The sequence below is a fragment of the Penaeus vannamei genome, chromosome 3 (assembly GCF_042767895.1).
Source record: "Penaeus vannamei isolate JL-2024 chromosome 3, ASM4276789v1, whole genome shotgun sequence".
NCBI lineage: Eukaryota > Metazoa > Arthropoda > Malacostraca > Decapoda > Penaeidae > Penaeus > Penaeus vannamei.
The window spans coordinates 45,633,382-45,650,881 of NC_091551.1; the positions used below are offsets into that span (position 1 = coordinate 45,633,382).

A 17,500-nucleotide genomic window follows, 5' to 3' on the forward strand; every position below is an offset into this window, starting at 1 on the left:
TTATTCCTGTGCATCCTTTGTTGTATGTGTTTGGCTAGAATATTTTTGAAGTACAACAGGGAAAAACACTCCCTTTATGTACAAGATGAATCCAGGTAGAGATTAAAATAAAGTCTGTGGAGCATGCTTAAAATAGCTATGGCTGAATACATCTTAGATTCGAGTAAAATTTTGGTTTTGTAATGCAAATCTAATTATACAGTACACAAGTTTAGATATTTATGTAAATGGGTAATTTTATTATCAGTTTATTTCACATTTATGTTTGACACGTGATTTGTTAGTGTTAGATACCACACATTTTTGAAAATTAATATCACTGATTTTTTTTTTTTTTTTTTTTTTTCCAATTTATTGTAGGTTTACCTTGTCTGAGTATGAGGAACAGTAATAATAAATAATAATACATTGTATAAAAATACTTCAAGGATGTATCTGAGGAGAAAAGGATGAAAAGGAGATAGAGAAAAATAAATAAGTAAATGCACAGGAAGAAAATGGAAATTGAAATCATTTATCAATTTCCTTTTTCTCTTTTAAGGAGAATTGGAGTGTCCACATGTTAAAAATAGCAAATTAAGTATTAGCCCCACATCACCAGAAAAATATTGTGTTCCCTATAGTATTGTTTTGTGAAATAACTCCAGAAGCATTTAGCCACAATCGAGTTAATTAGTAGAGCATGTGACTTCATTTGATTTTACCTATCCTTGAGTTGTTTTTTTAATGCTATCAATATTGATGCTCTTGGCTATCAGTATTGCAGACATCATAATTATCCTAATATTATTTACATTACTGACAGTAAGGTAAGATTTCTGAAAATATTTATGAAAATCAAGGAAAAGGATAAACGGGTAGTAAATACGTAGTACTTGTTGATGGCTCAAGGTAAAGGATAAATGAGTAGTATGTAGGTAGTACTCGTAGTTGGCTCAAGGAATAGGATAAACGGGTAGTAAATAGGTAGTACTCATTGTTGGTTCATTGGTGACTTAGTACATGGGGAGCCATCACTGTGTATAGCGGCATTAGGTTAATGGATTGTAGATTTTTAAATTTTAAGTGTAGTGTAGAAATTTAAAGAACTGTGCCTAAAGAAGATATTTATTATGCATATATATAATATACCTTGCAAGTTACAGTAAAGATGTATACAGTGGTTTAAAACCATTTGACTTGTGCAATATTTGTCACAAAGAAATTGACACAAAGCTTATTGTATTCAAATTTATATTACTGAATTTGACATGAATATGAAGCAATTTAAATAATCTACTTACATCCTAGTCAAGTTCTCATTTACAAAGAACTAATCTTACTTGTAATAATGTTAATGATCACGACACTCAAAATGAGAAATACACAGTTTACACCAAATACAAAATATAATGATTTAATGGTAAGCAGTACCATTTAAAAATTACATGAAAGTCCTATAACTAATTCTTTCTTCTGCTGAATGTATTCTGTCATGTCTTCCACATATAGACAGGTATCTTAATTACTTGTCCATGGGATTCTTCACAGGCAGCACCTCAGGAATACTGTGTAAATAGAACAAAAGCTTAAAAAACAGCTATACCTTTAGAATAAAGTCCCTTGAAATTTGGTAGCATATTTGTTTTCAATTTTATTCTTTAACTTTTAATTGTAAGTACAGTACATAAGTTGAAGACTTACCTTAGCAAATTTATAAACATTACTAGAAATTTTATTTTTTCTTTGATTAAAAAAATATATAATACAATAATGTATAAATTAGCGAAGTTTGCTTTGCTATGATTTAAAGTACACACGTCTCACCACTAGAGAAACTGCATCACTTGGCATAAAAACTGTAAGAACTAACATACAGGTTAGGTTTACCTTTCATTGCATTCAAGAACTTCAGGTTTTCTGTGGAATAGAGTTTTTTCTGTATTAATCATGTTTCTAAAAAAAAATGATAACCATGATTAAACTGTATTTGAAGAGAAATCTAAATGTATCATGCACAGGGTAGAGAAAATGGATAAATAAATCATTGAAGGTATTTAGTGAAAATCATTAAAGATAAACATGCAATTGTTCTATAAAAATATGAAAATTAATACAGGCAAAGGAAAAATCTGTCATATTTATTAATTCAGCTGCATCCATAAGATACAGAAATATGTACAGAAACAATATAAACATAAGTTTATATAATGCATACAGAAATAGAAAAATCAAGAAGTCACACGTTTTGTCACAAGCAAGAGAAAAGGCATGCAAGAAAGATATGTATTTAGGTGGCTTTGTTCTTCAGATAATACACATTTTCTTTAATAAAAGTTTAGGACCTCACAGCAAATACACACAACAAATGTATCAAAACCCCATTCAAATAGTATTGTACTTTGAGCCAACAGATTTTGTTGGTTGTCAAAAAATAACCATTTGATGATTTTAATACAGAATTGATGTTGACATGTAGAAAAGATATGAATGAGAATTAATATCTTCACAATACAAGAGATGTATTTGACTGCTTTCGAATACTTTGTCATAAATACATGAAAGTACAAGTACATTTCTTATATTGTAATGTTCATTCTTATCCATACCTTTTCTAGATAACTTTGTTGTAAAAATAACACCAGTGAAGTGCATTAAAATTATTCAATGAGTATTGCAAAGTACTTTCACGGGCTATTAATATTATAGTTGTTCATATGCTTTTCAAATGTTAAAGTAAAGAGTTTAAACATACTATTTTTTCAGATAAACTAATATAGTGTTTCTCTTTGTTTGATACACAAATGTAATTTTAAATTATTATATTTATACATCCACACACAAAATACAGTGAAAATAGGATTTAGCATAAGGCAGTAATCATCTACTGACAGACAAAGAAAAAAATATAAATGTGATACTAGAAAATAAAAGTTCACATGGGAATAATTATACCCGTCCAGAACTTAATAAAGGAGAGAAAATTTCGGTAAGCAAGATCTTACCAAGTAGCAGCATGTTGATGATGATAATAACTTTAATATCATTTATTACTACTGTTATTATTATAATAACATGTTCATAGAAAATGTTAAAAGAGAATCTCCTTGATAAATCTTGCACCTTGGCTCTATTACCAATAAATCAAATAGCAAATTCCTCTCTCCAGAACAGAACAGAGAAAAATAATCACATATCACTGAAAGAGTAAAAAAAAAAAAAAGAAGAATGCATGCAAGTACGAAACTATTTACAAAGAAAATCACTCGTAGGACGAATTGGACCTAACGTTGTGCACCTGCGAGTAAGTCCTGCCATCGATCACCAGAACGTCCTTGGAGCGCTTCTCGACCTCGATGGCTTCGGGAAGGGCGTGGAGGTCGTGGGCGTAGGGCGCTGGTCCAATGAGGCTGAGGAGGACGGGGAGGAAGACCAGGCCATGGAACACCCCGTAGATGAACACGCCGAAGAAGATCTGGAAAATTTGGATGGTTCAGGGTTTCCTCTGGGGTTTAGTGGGGGTGTTTTATTATTATTATTATTATTATTATTATTATTATTATTATTATTAGTCTGATACGCTTATTGAGACAAATATTACATCTCAAAGGGATGGTAAGGAGAGAAAGATAAAGAGTGAATATGTGAGTGTAAGTGAACGAGTGAGCAAAAAAAACAAAACAAAAAAATACAAACCTTGAAAAACGATTCAAACACGTGAGAATCCGAATTAGCGAGGAGGATGAACGCCAGGAACGTAGAGAAGGCTCCGTTTATAACTGCCGGACCCATCTCTTTCACCGTCCGTTGAACACGTTCGTCTCTCGTGCCTTTAACCTGCAGAAGTTAAAAATGGAGCTTAGGAAATTATGGAGCTTTTGAGAGAAGAAGAATAAGAGGAGGAGGAGGAGGAAGAAGAATTACAAGAACAAGAAGATGAAGAAGAAGAAAAAAAGAAGAATTACAAGAACAAGAAGGAAAAAAGAAGAATAGGAGAAGGAGAGATGGGCAACAAAAGTAAATATTTGATGAAACAAAGCCTCACACAATAAGCAAAACACATTTCGTTCACAATACCTGCATGAAGTGCAGTGCTATGTGCACCGAGTAGTCAACACAGAGGCCAATGCAGAGAACCAGGTTGATGCAAGACACGGTGTCAATAGTCAGGTCCCACCAGGTCATCAGGGCCATGACATCGACCTGGAAATTAGAATGAATTTCACTATCATTATTAGTATCATTATGGTTATCAATATCATTATCAATACCATTGTTATTATTATTCCCATCATTATCATCGTAGTTATTGACTTATATCCCTGCACATATTTTAAGAATTACCTTTAAACAATAAAATTAGAGAAAATCATATCTATCAATATATGCGACTGTGTTTAATAATAGAATAAAGGAAAATGATAATCTTTACAAAAGGGGAAAAAATCACAACTAAAAATATTTCTCTTTTACTCACGAGGGTAAGCAAAACACACAAGAGAACATAGATTGAAGACACTATGTTGGCTATGAGGATGAGCGTCATGACGAACACGGCCACCAGCGCCAGAGAAAGGTTTCGGACAAGTTCAAATGCGATGATTTTATCCGTCTCCCAACTGCTGTACATCATGGCGATTGGGGCTGCGAAATCTGACGAGAGCAAGAATAATATTTATGGCTTGGTTACACACACGCATTCAGTTTCGTCAGGCTTCATAAGCCGAACGAAGGTCATTTGCTAGGAAAATGGCCTCCTAAACAAGGGTAAGCTGTGACTTGCTCTGGCGCAGCGGTTAGCGTGTTGAACTAGCAATCTTGCAGACCTGCGTTCAATCCCATACCCGGTCAGTGAATGGTAACCCTGGCCATTCCTTGCACACAGGGGGATTTAGAAGCAAAATAATATAGACAGTATGTCATAGCAAAGCATATCCATTGTAAGAAATGGAATTAAAACTAAATAGCTTAAATCTTAAAATCCTCACTCGGATCCTATGCACCAGGGAGCAATGGAAGATCAAATCCTGTCGCGTTTTTACGCAGTCTAAATGGGCTTGTATGCCGTATAGAGTATTTTAAAGGTATGTCATAAATACTATAGGGTCCGTTATTCCTGATCACTCAGTCATACCGAGTGTTGGTAAGAATGTGGGCGCTTGTACAAAGAACCAATCATGATCGATTTCTAGAACCTTGCAAAATTCTGAAAAGGGAAAAGTTGTTCTTATTTTTACTTGCCGCTCCTTTGCCAAAAGCACCAACAGATGTCTGAAGAGCTTGGCATAAAACATTTTTCAAGGCAAGTTTGCAAAGATCGGCAGCAATAAGAGACAAGTACTCAAATGGTGGCTTTAGTCTTAACTTAGTACGCTGCATGGAGGTAACTATCTCTATGATCGAGGTGGTGGAACGACTAGTAAAATAGCAGTCATCCTCACTGACCGCGTGGCTACCAGGTCTTCCCACCTGAGACGACAACCTATTGCAGAGGACCGGGTAGAAACCTGGGGCCGATAGTAGTACCGGTCCCAGGTTCCTATCCGGTCCTGTTGCAAATAGCGGTTCGAAATCTGCAATGGTAATACCAGCGCCTCCAGCATCGCTGAAGTCTAGAGTGGTGTGCGAGCTACATATCCCGGCATCCACATGCAAGATTCTTAAGGGTTTTGTTCAGCGTTGATACACACACAGATACACGCATTGGTATATAGTATTATAACGTGTTTTATACAATGTGTTATCCATTACCCACGTGGTATACAGTGCATGGAATCGATAAATCAACTTTTCACATGAAATTTCCATCGCATACTGAAAATGAAAAACTTATTCAACATATAGATAGGAACCATCATAAGGATTGCTTCATTGGACTCACTGTCATTAGCTCTGCTTGACCAAAGGCATTGGAAGTTCAATATCCAATGTAAATACCAGGTGCCACTAAACTTGTCTCTATTCTTGCCAGGATATAAGTGATCATATTTTTTCAAGAGAGAGAGAGAGAGGGAGAAAGAAAGAAAGAAAGAAAGAAAGAGAGAGAGAAAGAAAGAAAGAAAGAAAGAAAGAGAGAGAGAGAAAGAAAGAAAGAGAGAGAGAATGAAAGAAAGAAAGAAAGAAAGAGAGAGAGAGAGAGAAGGGGGGGGGGGGCTTGACACCGCCATGATTGGGTAGTGTCGTGTCTATCTCTGTACTTTAAAGTTGGAGGCTGAAACCGTCTCTGCAGATAATCTAGTTCGGTACGCGTCTATTCGAACTTGAATAAATCTAAAACCCAAGACCCTATTTTAAACAATACTCACAGCTTCCACCCTGAGCACAAGATCATTCCAAGTTCGATTCTCACCTGAGAAATTCGCGCTCTTGACCAAGTCCTTCGTCTGGTCCATCGCCGGAATCTGCTCAGATGGCCCGTCAAGGGATCTGTGGCTGTAGTCGAATTTGCTGGCCTTGGAAAACGAAGATAAACAGGGATCAACAGAAGGAGGGAGAGGAGGAGGAGAAGGAGGAGAACAGAAGGAGGTAGATGAGGAGGAGGAGGAGGAGAGCAGAAGGAGGGAGATGAGGAGGAGGAGGAGAGCAGAAGGAGGGAGATGAGGAGGGGGAGGAGAGCAGAAGGAGGGGGAGGAGAGCAGAAGGAGGGAGATGAGGAGGAGGAGGAGAGCAGAAGGCGGGAAATGAGGAGGAGAGCAGGAGATGAGGAGGAGGAGAATAGAAGGAAGGAGATGAGGAGGAGGGAGATGAAGAGGAGGAGGAGAGCAGAAGGAAGGGGATGAGGAGGAGAGCAGAAGGAGGGAGATGAGGAGGAGGAGGAGAGCAGAAGGAGGGAGATGAGGAGGAGGAGGAGAGCAGAAGGAGGGAGATGAGGAGGAGGAGGAGAGCAGAAGGAGGGAGATGAGGAGGAGGAGGAGAGCAGAAGGAGGGAGATGAGGAGGAGGAGGAGAGCAGAAGGAGGGAGATGAGGAGGAGGAGGAGAGCAGAAGGAGGGAGATGAGGAGGAGGAGGAGAGCAGAAGGAGGGAGATGAGGAGGAGGAGGAGAGCAGAAGGAGGGAGATGAGGAGGAGGAGGAGAGCAGAAGGAGGGAGATGAGGAGGAGGAGAGCAGAAGGAGGGAGATGAGGAAGAGGAGAGCAGAAGGAGGGAGATGAGGAGGAGGAGAGCAGAAGGAAGGAGATGAGGAGGAGGAGGAGGAGAACAGGAGGGAGATGAGGAGGAGGAGGAGGAGAGCAGAAGGAGGGAGATAAGGAGGAGGAGGAGGGGAGCAGAAGGAGGGAGATGAGGAGGAAAGCAGAAGGTGGGAGATGAGGAGGAGGAGGAGGAGAGTAGGAGGAAGATGAGGAGGAGGAGGAGAGCAGAAGGAGGGAGATGAGGAGGAGGAGAGCAGAAGGTGGGAAATGAGGAGGAGGAGGAGAGCAGAAGGAGGGAGATGAAGAGGACGGAGGAGGGAAGGAGGGAGATGAAGAGGAGGAGAGCAGAAGGAAGGAGATGAGGAGGAGAAGGAGAGCAGAAGGAGGGAGATGAGGAGGAGAGCAGAAGGAAGGAGATGAGGAGGAGGAGAGCAGATGGAAGGAGATGAGGAGGAGGAGAGCAGAAGGAGGGAGATGAGGAGGAGAGCAGAAGGAAGGAGATGATGATGAGGAGGAGAGCAGAAGGAGGGAGATGAGGAGGAGGAGAGCAGAAGGAAGGAGATGAGGAGGAGGAGGAGAGCAGAAGGAGGGAGATGAGGAGGAGGACAGCAGAAGGAGGGAGATGAGAAGGAGGGGGAGAGCAGAAGGAAGGGGATGAGGAGGAGGAGAGCAGATGGAAGGAGATGAGGAGGAGGAGGAGAGCAGAAGGAGGGAGATGAGGAGGAGAGCAGAAGGAAGGAGATGAGGAGGAGGAGGAGGAGAGCAGAAGGAGGGAAATGAGGAGGAGGAGAGCAGAAGGAAGGAGATGAGGAGGAGGGGGAGAGCAGAAGGAGGGAGATGAGGAGGAGAGCAGAAGGAGGGAGATGAGGAGATGAGCAGAAGGAAGGAGATGAGGAGGAGGAGGATAGCAGAAGGAGGGAGATGAGAAGGAGAGCAGAAGGAAGGAGATGAGGAGGAGGAGAACAGAAGAGAGGAGATGAGGAGGAGAAGGAGAGGAGAAGGTGGGAGATGAGGAGGAGGAGGAGAGCAGAAGGAGGGAGATGAGGAGGAGGAGAGCAGAAGGAGGGAGATTAGGAGAAGGAGAAACTGGAGAAGAGTAGAAGAGTGAGGATGAGGAACAGAGATTGGAAAATGAGGATAGGGGAGAATAAAAGAGGAGTATATGGAGAAAGTGAATACGGTGGAGAATGTTTAAATGTGGGAACGAAAGAGGACCAAGAAAAGAGGGAAGGAGGGAGGAGGAAGTGTAGTAGAAAAAAGAAGAGTAACTATTTAAGTGCATAATCACATCTATATACGAACTATAAGTATACCGTATCCAATGCATTCCTGTTAAAACAATAATGAGATATATCCATAAATCGGCATCTGGTAACATGAACAGCGATCTCTACTCATCACACAATAAACTAAAAGCTTTGATAAGAAAACTATTTTCGATAACATTTTTATATTCTAGTTTGTTTTTATCCCGTCACTTTGTTGTAATCTAATCATTACTTCTAAAAAAAAAAAAAAAAAAAAAAAAAAAAAAAAAAAAAAAAAAAAAATTGACAATACTTCTGAGTATTTCAGAAAGAAAGAACACGAAATGGACGAAAAAATATACCAAGAAATAAAATAACGAGCGGATAAAGAAACAAATAAATTAAGAATATACCAAGAAATAAAATATAAAAAGAAACAAATAAATGAAATAACTAAAAAACGGACAAAACTTACGAGAATGGGAGGCGCAGGTTCCATAGCGGTTAAGTTGCCGTCGAAATGAAAATAGTTTTGGAAGCGAGAGCCTGATGGCGAGTACAGGAATTCTGACATGGCCTTGTTGAAGAAGCTCTCGTTCAGTGGCTGTCCTGTGATGTCTGCAAGGAGGGCGGTGATCGTGATGATAATTGGTGATGGTGATGATGGTGGTGAAGATGGTGGTGGTGGTGATGGTGGTGGTGGTGGTGGTGGTGGTGGTGGGGGTGGGGATAATAGTGATGGTGATGATGATGGTGGGGATAATAGTGATGGTGATGATGATGATGATGATGGTGGTGGTGGTGAAGATGGTGGTGGTGGTGGTGAAGATGGTGGTGGTGATGGTGGTGGGGGTGGGGATAATAGTGATGGTGATGATGATGGTGGGGATAATAATGATGGTGATGATGATGATGATGGTGGGGATAATAGTGATGGTGATGATGATGATGATGATGGTGGTGGTGGTGATGATGATGATGGTTATGATGCTGCTGCTGCTGCTGATGATGGTGATGATGACGGTGGTGGTAGTTATGTTGATGGTGGTGGTGGTAATAGTGGTGGTGGTGTAACCGACAACTGTAGTGATACTATATTTCATGAAATCATCAGTTATTAACAAAAACCCTTTAATATAGCTTCCTGATCTTTAGGAGCTCAGCACAGAACCATTATTCTAAACTCCAGATAGCATCCACCGTTCTATTTACTTTTATCAACATAATTCATACACCATAAACAATCACCCCCAGCAGCGATGATATAGAACAATAAAATAAAATAAATAAAAAATAAATAATAAATAAATAAATATATATATAAAATAAATAGATAGATAAAAACAAACAGAGAAAAAGAATACCACCTACCTTCACCGGTGCTCTTGTTGGTATAGTCAATCATGAGATCATACCAAGAATCCACGAAGGAAATGTACTCGTTCTCCCTCATGGCCTGCGTCAGGTAGCCAATCTTCGGCAGTTCTTGGGAGTAGTTCAGGGCGCCCAGATACACGGTGCCGCGCTCGCCTGAGGAAGGAATTGGCTTAGACTTTTTGCATTTTGTTTTTACGGTGACTGTTTTGTCTTTCTCGTTCGCACACTTAATGGACTGGGGTTTTGATGAATAGCTGTTGATGTAGATATAATAGATATTATAGGTTGTGGTAGATACAGATGTATATGTTACAGGGATAACCTTAATGTAAATTTTAAAAGACATGTTATGTCATGAAACTGTAAACGATGGGCTGTGTATTTATATATATATATATATATATATATATATATATTGTTGTGAGTTGTATCTTCCAAATCCATAAGGAAAAGGTATAGATATAGATATAGATATATGGCAGTTAATTACGAAGTAACACAAAATTATAAACTACTGATGAAGTAAATGTCTTTTTTAGGTTTATATCTACATATACATATGCGCATATATATATATACATATATATATATATATATACATATATATATATATATATATATATATGAATATGTATATGTACACACACACAAACACATACATACATGTACTTAAAGGTTTAACTAAGATTTATAGGTTTTCTTTCCAGCCACATTTGCCTTAGAGCCTCACCTGCTTCTGGGTAGAAAGTCTGGGCCCGAGAGAGGAACTGGAACAGGTAGGACGACTGCGGAATGAACCACACGGGGTTGAATTCCTGCCTCAGGTTCGTGACGCCCCAGATGCTGGTGCCGAATACGACAGCCGTGACGACCAGCACGAGAGCCTGTTGCAGGTCAGAGGTCAGGCGATTAGGGTTAGGTTTTATGATGTTTTTTTTCTTTCTGTTTGCTGATAGAGGTTTTCTTTCTCCTTTTGTGATATGGTATAGAAATGAGATGTGATATATTAACAAAAATAATAATATTAAGAAAATGTTTTTGTTATCATACCGGGAGAATCTTAATAATGGTAACATAAGTGTTAAACAATCAAAGTAAAGTTGTTTATGTGAACAAAAGTTCTACAAGGAGTAAACTTTGCTTTTAACGTTGTGATCTTGAGAGGTTATTTCACTTTTTTTTTTTCATTTAACATTTCTGCAAGGAATTTATGTTTTCACCTTTATTATAGGAACCACTATTCATGTTATTCATCAAGCTTGAGGTAGATTTACTGGTCAATAATAAAAAAAGTGGTAGTGATTATAGTACCTAAGGTTTTACTGAGAATGGTATTAGCTGAATGAACTAAAACAAAGCTACATATATGACACGCTAACGAAATACCAGTCACACAAAATTTTTATTGAAAGTTTCCTTCTCTTGGTTCAAGTAAACTTCTTTTACTACAATGCTGTGTTCTCTTCCACTAGATCTCCACAATTTCTGCCATTCAAAACTCCACATACACCTACCTTAACAGGTTTCTTCAGCAGGTACTTGGAGTAGATCTTATCGAAGAACATCTGACACAGGTCGTACTGAGAACATTTGTTAGGAGTCCAGTTCTTGTGTTTGTAGCACCAGAAGAGCCCGTTGCGGTGGTCTTTTGGGGAAGTAAATAAGGTTTTAAAGGTGAGTTTTGTGGCTCTGAGGCGTTGAAGTTTATTTTGTGTGTGGTGTTGGGGACATGGTGGTGAGATTCGCTTTTCGAGGTGAATTTTAGGGTGTAGGGGTAAGGTTTAGGTTTCCTTCAAGGGCATTGACGTGGGTTTGAGGTGAGATTCGGGGTTTAGAGGTTGGTTTTGTGGTTTCTTTCAAGTTTGAGGATTAGTGGTGAGTTTTTAAAGAAAAACTGATTCCTAAGCGATTTAAAAAAATCTTGAAGTATTTATAATCCTATAGGAAAGCTCTAATTTCTTAAAATGAAACCCCTGATATCAATGATAGAATTAGTTAATTTTTTGACGAAATCTGCAATCGAAGTGTCGAGATTCGTTCTAAAAGCGAAATAAGTAATTCCAGCAATGAAATTGAATATTTAAAGTGAAACGTTGGCTCGTACAGACGATAATGGAAATGTTCTCTTTGGGAAGCCTTTCTAAGTAGAAAACTAAAGAAAAGTAAAAGTTATGAGTCCCACCTTCGAGGCGGGTCTGGTCGAGGGCGAACCACGCGACGAAGAAGGTGGCTTGGAGCATGTACAGCGCGACCACACCCAGGGCGGAGTAGATGCAGAAGGACCGGAGGGCTGGGAGGACCTGTGGGTGTAATGTGGTCATAGTTTAGTTATACTTACTTTATTCATATTTTTATTTTCATTATTTTATTTGGTTTTGTTTGGTTTGGTGTGGATGCGATTTTTTTGTTTTACTTTTTTTTGTTTATTTGTCTGTCTCTCTTCTTTGACTTACATTCTCCCCTTTTTCCCTTACACTCTCTTTCCACCTCCAATTTCACTCCTCATCCTATATCACCCTTGCCTTCTTTCTTTCTTATGCATAATCACTCTTCCTCTCCCCCTTTACCTTATCCCCTCTCCCTCTCTTACTTCCATCCCACACCCTTTTCCTCTCCCTCAACCAAATGAGGACAATAAGCATCAGAAACACAACACAGGAGCCGTTTTTGTCCCCTTTCTACTCACGGTCGAGGCGCCGATCGTGAAAGCCGCGAAGTCCGTGAGCGAGGTAACTGTAATGGCCACCCCGGCGTGACGAAGCGCACAACCCATTCTCTTCTTTAGCTCTAGTCTCTTTTCCTACGGGGGATAAGATTATTTTTTATTAGTGCCGTGTGACTCTAATGTGTATTGACTGCGTTGGGGAAGTGATTGGAAATCAGTTACGGAAGGTGAGTTTGTTAGAGAAGCGGGATGTGTTCGAAACCGAGTCTGATTTGGTTTCGAAACAGGTCTCATTGTTTCCTTGTATTATTTTTATTCATGTGTTGCTTTCTCCCAGTTATTTAAGCTTATTTCATGCTCTTTTTCCAATCACGAATACTGATTTCTTAAAATATCCTCCACGCACCTCATGGCTGAGATTCTGCCAGCACTGGACAATAACAAACATGTCATCCACTCCCAAACCCAGCATAAGCAAGGGCAGGATGGAGTGCACAGGACCGTAAGCGATCCCGAAGGCGGAGCAGAGGCCGAAGGACACCCCGACGGCCATGAAGGTAGCCAGGAGTCCTAGTAAGGAGAGGACGGGCTGTTCGGGAAGTATAAAGGGTAAATATTGATTAGGTAGTTAATTGTTTCTCCATTTTATGTGCTTGTATTATCGACTGCTTGATTTGTCATCTGCTTGCTCTCTCTCTCTCTCTCTCTCTCTCTCTCTCTCTCTCTCTCTCTCTCTCTCTCTCTCTCTCTCTCTCTCTCTCTCTCTCTCTCTCTCTCTCTCTCTCTCTCTCACACACACACACACACACACACACACACACACACACACACACACACACACACACACATTGGCTTAATAAATATAATGCTAAAAAAATATTTTGATAATTAACAACAACAAAAAGAACAACAATAATAATAATTATAACCAAACAACGATGAAAATAATAATAATAACAATAATAATAATGCTAGTGATTATTGTAATGATTATAACAATAATAATATTAATGTTTAAAGAGCGTCTAAAATATAGTCAAGAACTAATAACAATAATAATAGTATCATCAACCAAAACATAAGTAACATTATTAATAACATCATTATTAATAATAATATATAATTACATAACCATTCATTACCTTATAAATGAACAATATTGCCAGCTGAACTGGAACTCACCCTAGTCTCGACCATATTGAACTTGCCCAGCATCAGTTGCACGTACACGAACAATATAATGTCTCCTATGACCAAGAAGGCAACGTCTCCCAGTATTGTTTCTCCACTGATTTCGCCGAAGCTGAGAAATAATTGAGATGTGTGATGGTAGGTAGGGATAGGGTGTTGAGATATAGCAAAAAAAAAATGGATGATGGCAATGTAAAGTATGTATGATATTTCCACTAATTTCTAATGTTGAAATCCATTACGAAATCGTGCATATTATAAGTAGTGTTAAGGTGATGTGTAAGCCGTGCTTTTTAAATAATTATATGGTCTCAAAGGCAACATAATGATTTGACAACTTTTCTGTGTAGATATAGCACTTGTCCAGCATACAGTAACAATATGTCAACACGTTACCTATATTAATAGTACAGCCAGTTAAATACCTGTCTTAATAATATAGCCAGCTGCGTATATTAATAATACAGCCACTTGTCTATATTTATAACCTTAGACCCTTTTAACAAGACTAACCATCCGACATGCCAAGGAAACATCCTATTCACACATCATTAGTATCTTCTTACCTTCTTTGCGCCTGCAAGTATACCTCGAGTCCCTCCGGCCGTCCTGTGTCGTTCCGAAGAAGGGAGATGAACTCGCCCTCCCAGTCATATAATGCCATGTCCACCTAGAGGGAAGGGGAGGAAGAGGAAGGGGGTGAAAAAGTCCTGGGATGGGTGGTCAACTAGATGTGACAACGTGAATTTCCCTCTCTCTTATTTTTAGTATATTCTTACACACCGTTTGTAAACACAAGCATGTGTTCAGTACATATTTATATATTAGTAGACGTACGTAATATATTATAATAGTCATAGTTGGTTATAGTTATTGATTTAGTTATAATTAATTAGATATAGCCCTTAATCTCCATCCAGCCAATGATAAATTGAAAAGAAAGCATCACGATCTCACCTCATCCGCCAGTCCAGCGTCGTTCGTTAACATCCCCAAGTCAATCTCTGTCCGGTTGATTCTCATGACGATCTGAGTCAGTGTGGTTTTAGCGCCGATCACCTGCCCAGATTCGTCTCTCTCTATTCCTCCTAGGAAAGCTTGAAAATCCATGGGGTATGCGTACGTTACGCTGGAAGAGATGGTTTGTGGTTATTTTCCTGTTTGTGTTGACGTGCATGTTGTTGTTTTTTTTGTAGTACTTGGCATTACACAACGTAGGAATGTCAAGTAGTATTTACTGAATCTCATGTAATGGTAATCATAATATTAAAACATCATTTTAGTAGCCAGGTAAGGCGAAAGGATTGAGCCATCTCAGAAATTTCTTGTATTCGTTAGAAAGGATTTTTTTAAGAGTAAAATGGACACATTATTTATTCGCATTGAAATTTTATTCTATTTTTACTTCCGCCAATATCTGAAGTTCACTTACGGGAGTATTCCGTGTGTTTGAACAAACTGTTCAGAATTGTTTAAAGATTTCTTCATGAACTGATCCTACAGCCAAGTGTTTAAACGCTTTCTCTAGCGTAACTTCCGTCAGTAATCTTTACCCAGCACTATAGATATAGTATTAGGTACTTTTTATACTAACGTCGTGTTTTATTAATCATTCTTGGAGTTACCATGCCTTATCTTTGTGTTTTGTAATCCACTGATAAAAATGTCTGGGAATGTACACTGTCTGACCATAAAAAGAGTTTAAAATGTTCCAAGGGCAATCATATTGTGAAAATTTGGTTGATGATGATGAAATTTATATTGGCTGAAAGATTATGATTATAACTCCATTATTTCCACCACCATCATCATTATCATCATCACCACCACCACTATCATCATTACTACCATCATCACCACCACCATCATCATCACCACCATCATCATTATCACCATCATCATCATCATCATTATGTTCCCGCTGTTGCTTTTCCTCCCAAGGACAACCTAAGATACCTCATCCTTTTGAAATGTAATTTTTGTCTCAATAAACGTGTCAAAATAAAATAAAAAGTCCTCTGCATAGGTGTTGATGTATATTCGGTGTTCAGGGCAACAGACTGGATAATCTGTCTATCGCTTTAATTCATATTCTTTATATCTCGGTGTTTTCTATTGATAACCCCTTGCGTAACAAGATAAGAAGTAGCTGCAATACTGTTGTTATATAATCGTTAGGAATAGTCACAGTTGGTTGTGTAGGTATTATTTTTATCATTATTTTATTATTGTTGGTTTTGTTGTCATCATTATAATCACTATCGTCGTCATCGTTATCGTCATCATCATCATCATCGTTATTCGTTTGTTGACTTTTTCTCTGTCTCAAATCTCCATCTCCACCTTCTACCTCACACCCCCTTCAGCATCTCCTCCTACCCTCACACCTCTATCTCCCCCTACCACACCCGCTTCAGTATCTCCTCCTACGCCACACCCCCTTCAGTATCTCCTCCTACCCTTACACCTCTATCTCCTCCTACCTCACCCCCGCTTTCGTATCTCCTCCTACCCTCACACCCCCATCAGCATCTCCTCCTACCTCATATTCGCCGTGTTGATCTCACGCAGCACTTCCTCGTCCGTGAGCTCTTCGATGGCCGTGTCGTTATTCCCCCAGATCTCGAGGATGCTGAACTCAAGGCAGTCCTTGGGCATCTTCTCGTAGAACTGGTAGTAGATGGTCTTGTCGAAGGCCAGAGACCAGTCGAAGTCCTCGTCGGGGTCTCGATCCGGGAAGAGCTTGCGCTTGATGTCTCTCAGTTCGTCCTTTTGGGTTCCTCCGAGGGCTGGCACTCTTGGGGAGAGGGAGGAAGAAAGGGGGTTGGGATTGTGGTCGATTGGGTTCTATCTTTCAATTTCTATTTATCTCTTTTCTCTTTTTCTTTGTCTTTCTCTCCCCCCCACCCTCTCTCTCTCTCTCTCTCTCTCTCTCTCTCTCTCTCTCTCTCTCTCTCTCTCTCTCTCTCTCTCTCTCTCTCTCTCTCTCTCACACACACACACACACACACACACACACACACACACACACACACACATAATACACACACACACACACACACACACACACACACAATCACATACACACACACACACACACACACTCTCTCTCTCTCTCTCTCTCTCTCTCTCTCTCTCTCTCTCTCTCTCTCTCTCTCTCTCTCTCTCTCTCTCTCTCTCTCTCTCTCTCTCTCTCTATCTATCTATCTATCTATCTATCTATCTCTCTCCCCCCTTTCCACCGTGCACTTACTCAAAGCATAGATCTGCCTGGGTAACATTTTCGCCGTCTCTGTTTTGCACAACGATGGATCTTAGAGCCTTTCTCAGTCGATACATCTGTTATGGATAAATATGAACTTTGTTAATACCCTTTTAATTCAGTGTTATGCATTGGTTAGCAAATTAAGGTTGTGATAATGTGTTTACGATATGTCATTGATTTCATGCATGAAAGCACATATAAACATGCACAAGCCAACAAGCACAAACATACACATTCATTCATATGCATATTAGCACATACTAACTCATATGCAAACGCATATGTACACACAACATCTAGGCCTTATCTCAAACTTATCAGACACACATTTACATTTACAGATAAACATACACGAACATTTACATTTACAGAAAGACGTACACACATTCGCATACATCGTCGAGGCATCGTCTAGAATTTTTGAAAACTATGAAGACGCACTTTCACTTATACAAGCACACATACACGAGTACAAAAATGCACATTCAAACAAGTACAAAAATGCACATTCAAACAAGTACAAAAATGCACATTCAGACAAGTACAAAAATGCACATTCAAACAAGTACAAAAATGCACATTCAGACAAGTACAAAAATGCACATTCAAACAAGTACAAAAATGCACATTCAAACAAGTACAAAAA

The 17,500-nt window shown here is 39.2% G+C and overlaps 1 protein-coding gene across 4 annotated transcripts in view; it reads right to left on the reverse strand.

Annotated features, from left to right (window-relative positions):
* Positions 1-1,093: 1,093 nt before the first annotated feature.
* Positions 1,094-17,500, reverse strand: part of LOC113820707 (NPC intracellular cholesterol transporter 1 homolog 1b) — a 22,229-nt gene continuing 5,822 nt past the window's right edge. Inside the window, exons 4-22 of one of the 4 annotated variants that reach the window (XM_070113672.1) lie at positions 16,843-16,928; positions 16,132-16,386; positions 14,547-14,718; positions 14,156-14,259; positions 13,581-13,701; positions 12,805-12,987; positions 12,420-12,533; positions 11,916-12,033; positions 11,248-11,378; positions 10,464-10,617; positions 9,728-9,886; positions 8,832-8,974; positions 6,329-6,431; positions 4,457-4,632; positions 4,057-4,182; positions 3,676-3,816; positions 3,278-3,454; positions 1,870-1,899; positions 1,094-1,547 (exon numbers count right to left, since the gene is read on the reverse strand). In XM_070113672.1, coding sequence (XP_069969773.1) covers positions 1,891-1,899; positions 3,278-3,454; positions 3,676-3,816; positions 4,057-4,182; positions 4,457-4,632; positions 6,329-6,431; positions 8,832-8,974; positions 9,728-9,886; positions 10,464-10,617; positions 11,248-11,378; positions 11,916-12,033; positions 12,420-12,533; positions 12,805-12,987; positions 13,581-13,701; positions 14,156-14,259; positions 14,547-14,718; positions 16,132-16,386; positions 16,843-16,928 — 2,472 coding nt within the window. In that variant the 3' untranslated portion in view covers positions 1,094-1,547; positions 1,870-1,890. Of the gene's footprint in view, positions 1,548-1,869; positions 1,900-2,105; positions 3,455-3,675; positions 3,817-4,056; positions 4,183-4,456; positions 4,633-6,328; positions 6,432-8,831; positions 8,975-9,727; positions 9,887-10,463; positions 10,618-11,247; positions 11,379-11,915; positions 12,034-12,419; positions 12,534-12,804; positions 12,988-13,580; positions 13,702-14,155; positions 14,260-14,546; positions 14,719-16,131; positions 16,387-16,842; positions 16,929-17,500 lie in introns of those variants that run through there. The other 3 variants (XM_070113668.1, XM_070113677.1, XM_070113666.1) reach the window with 3 other exon arrangements.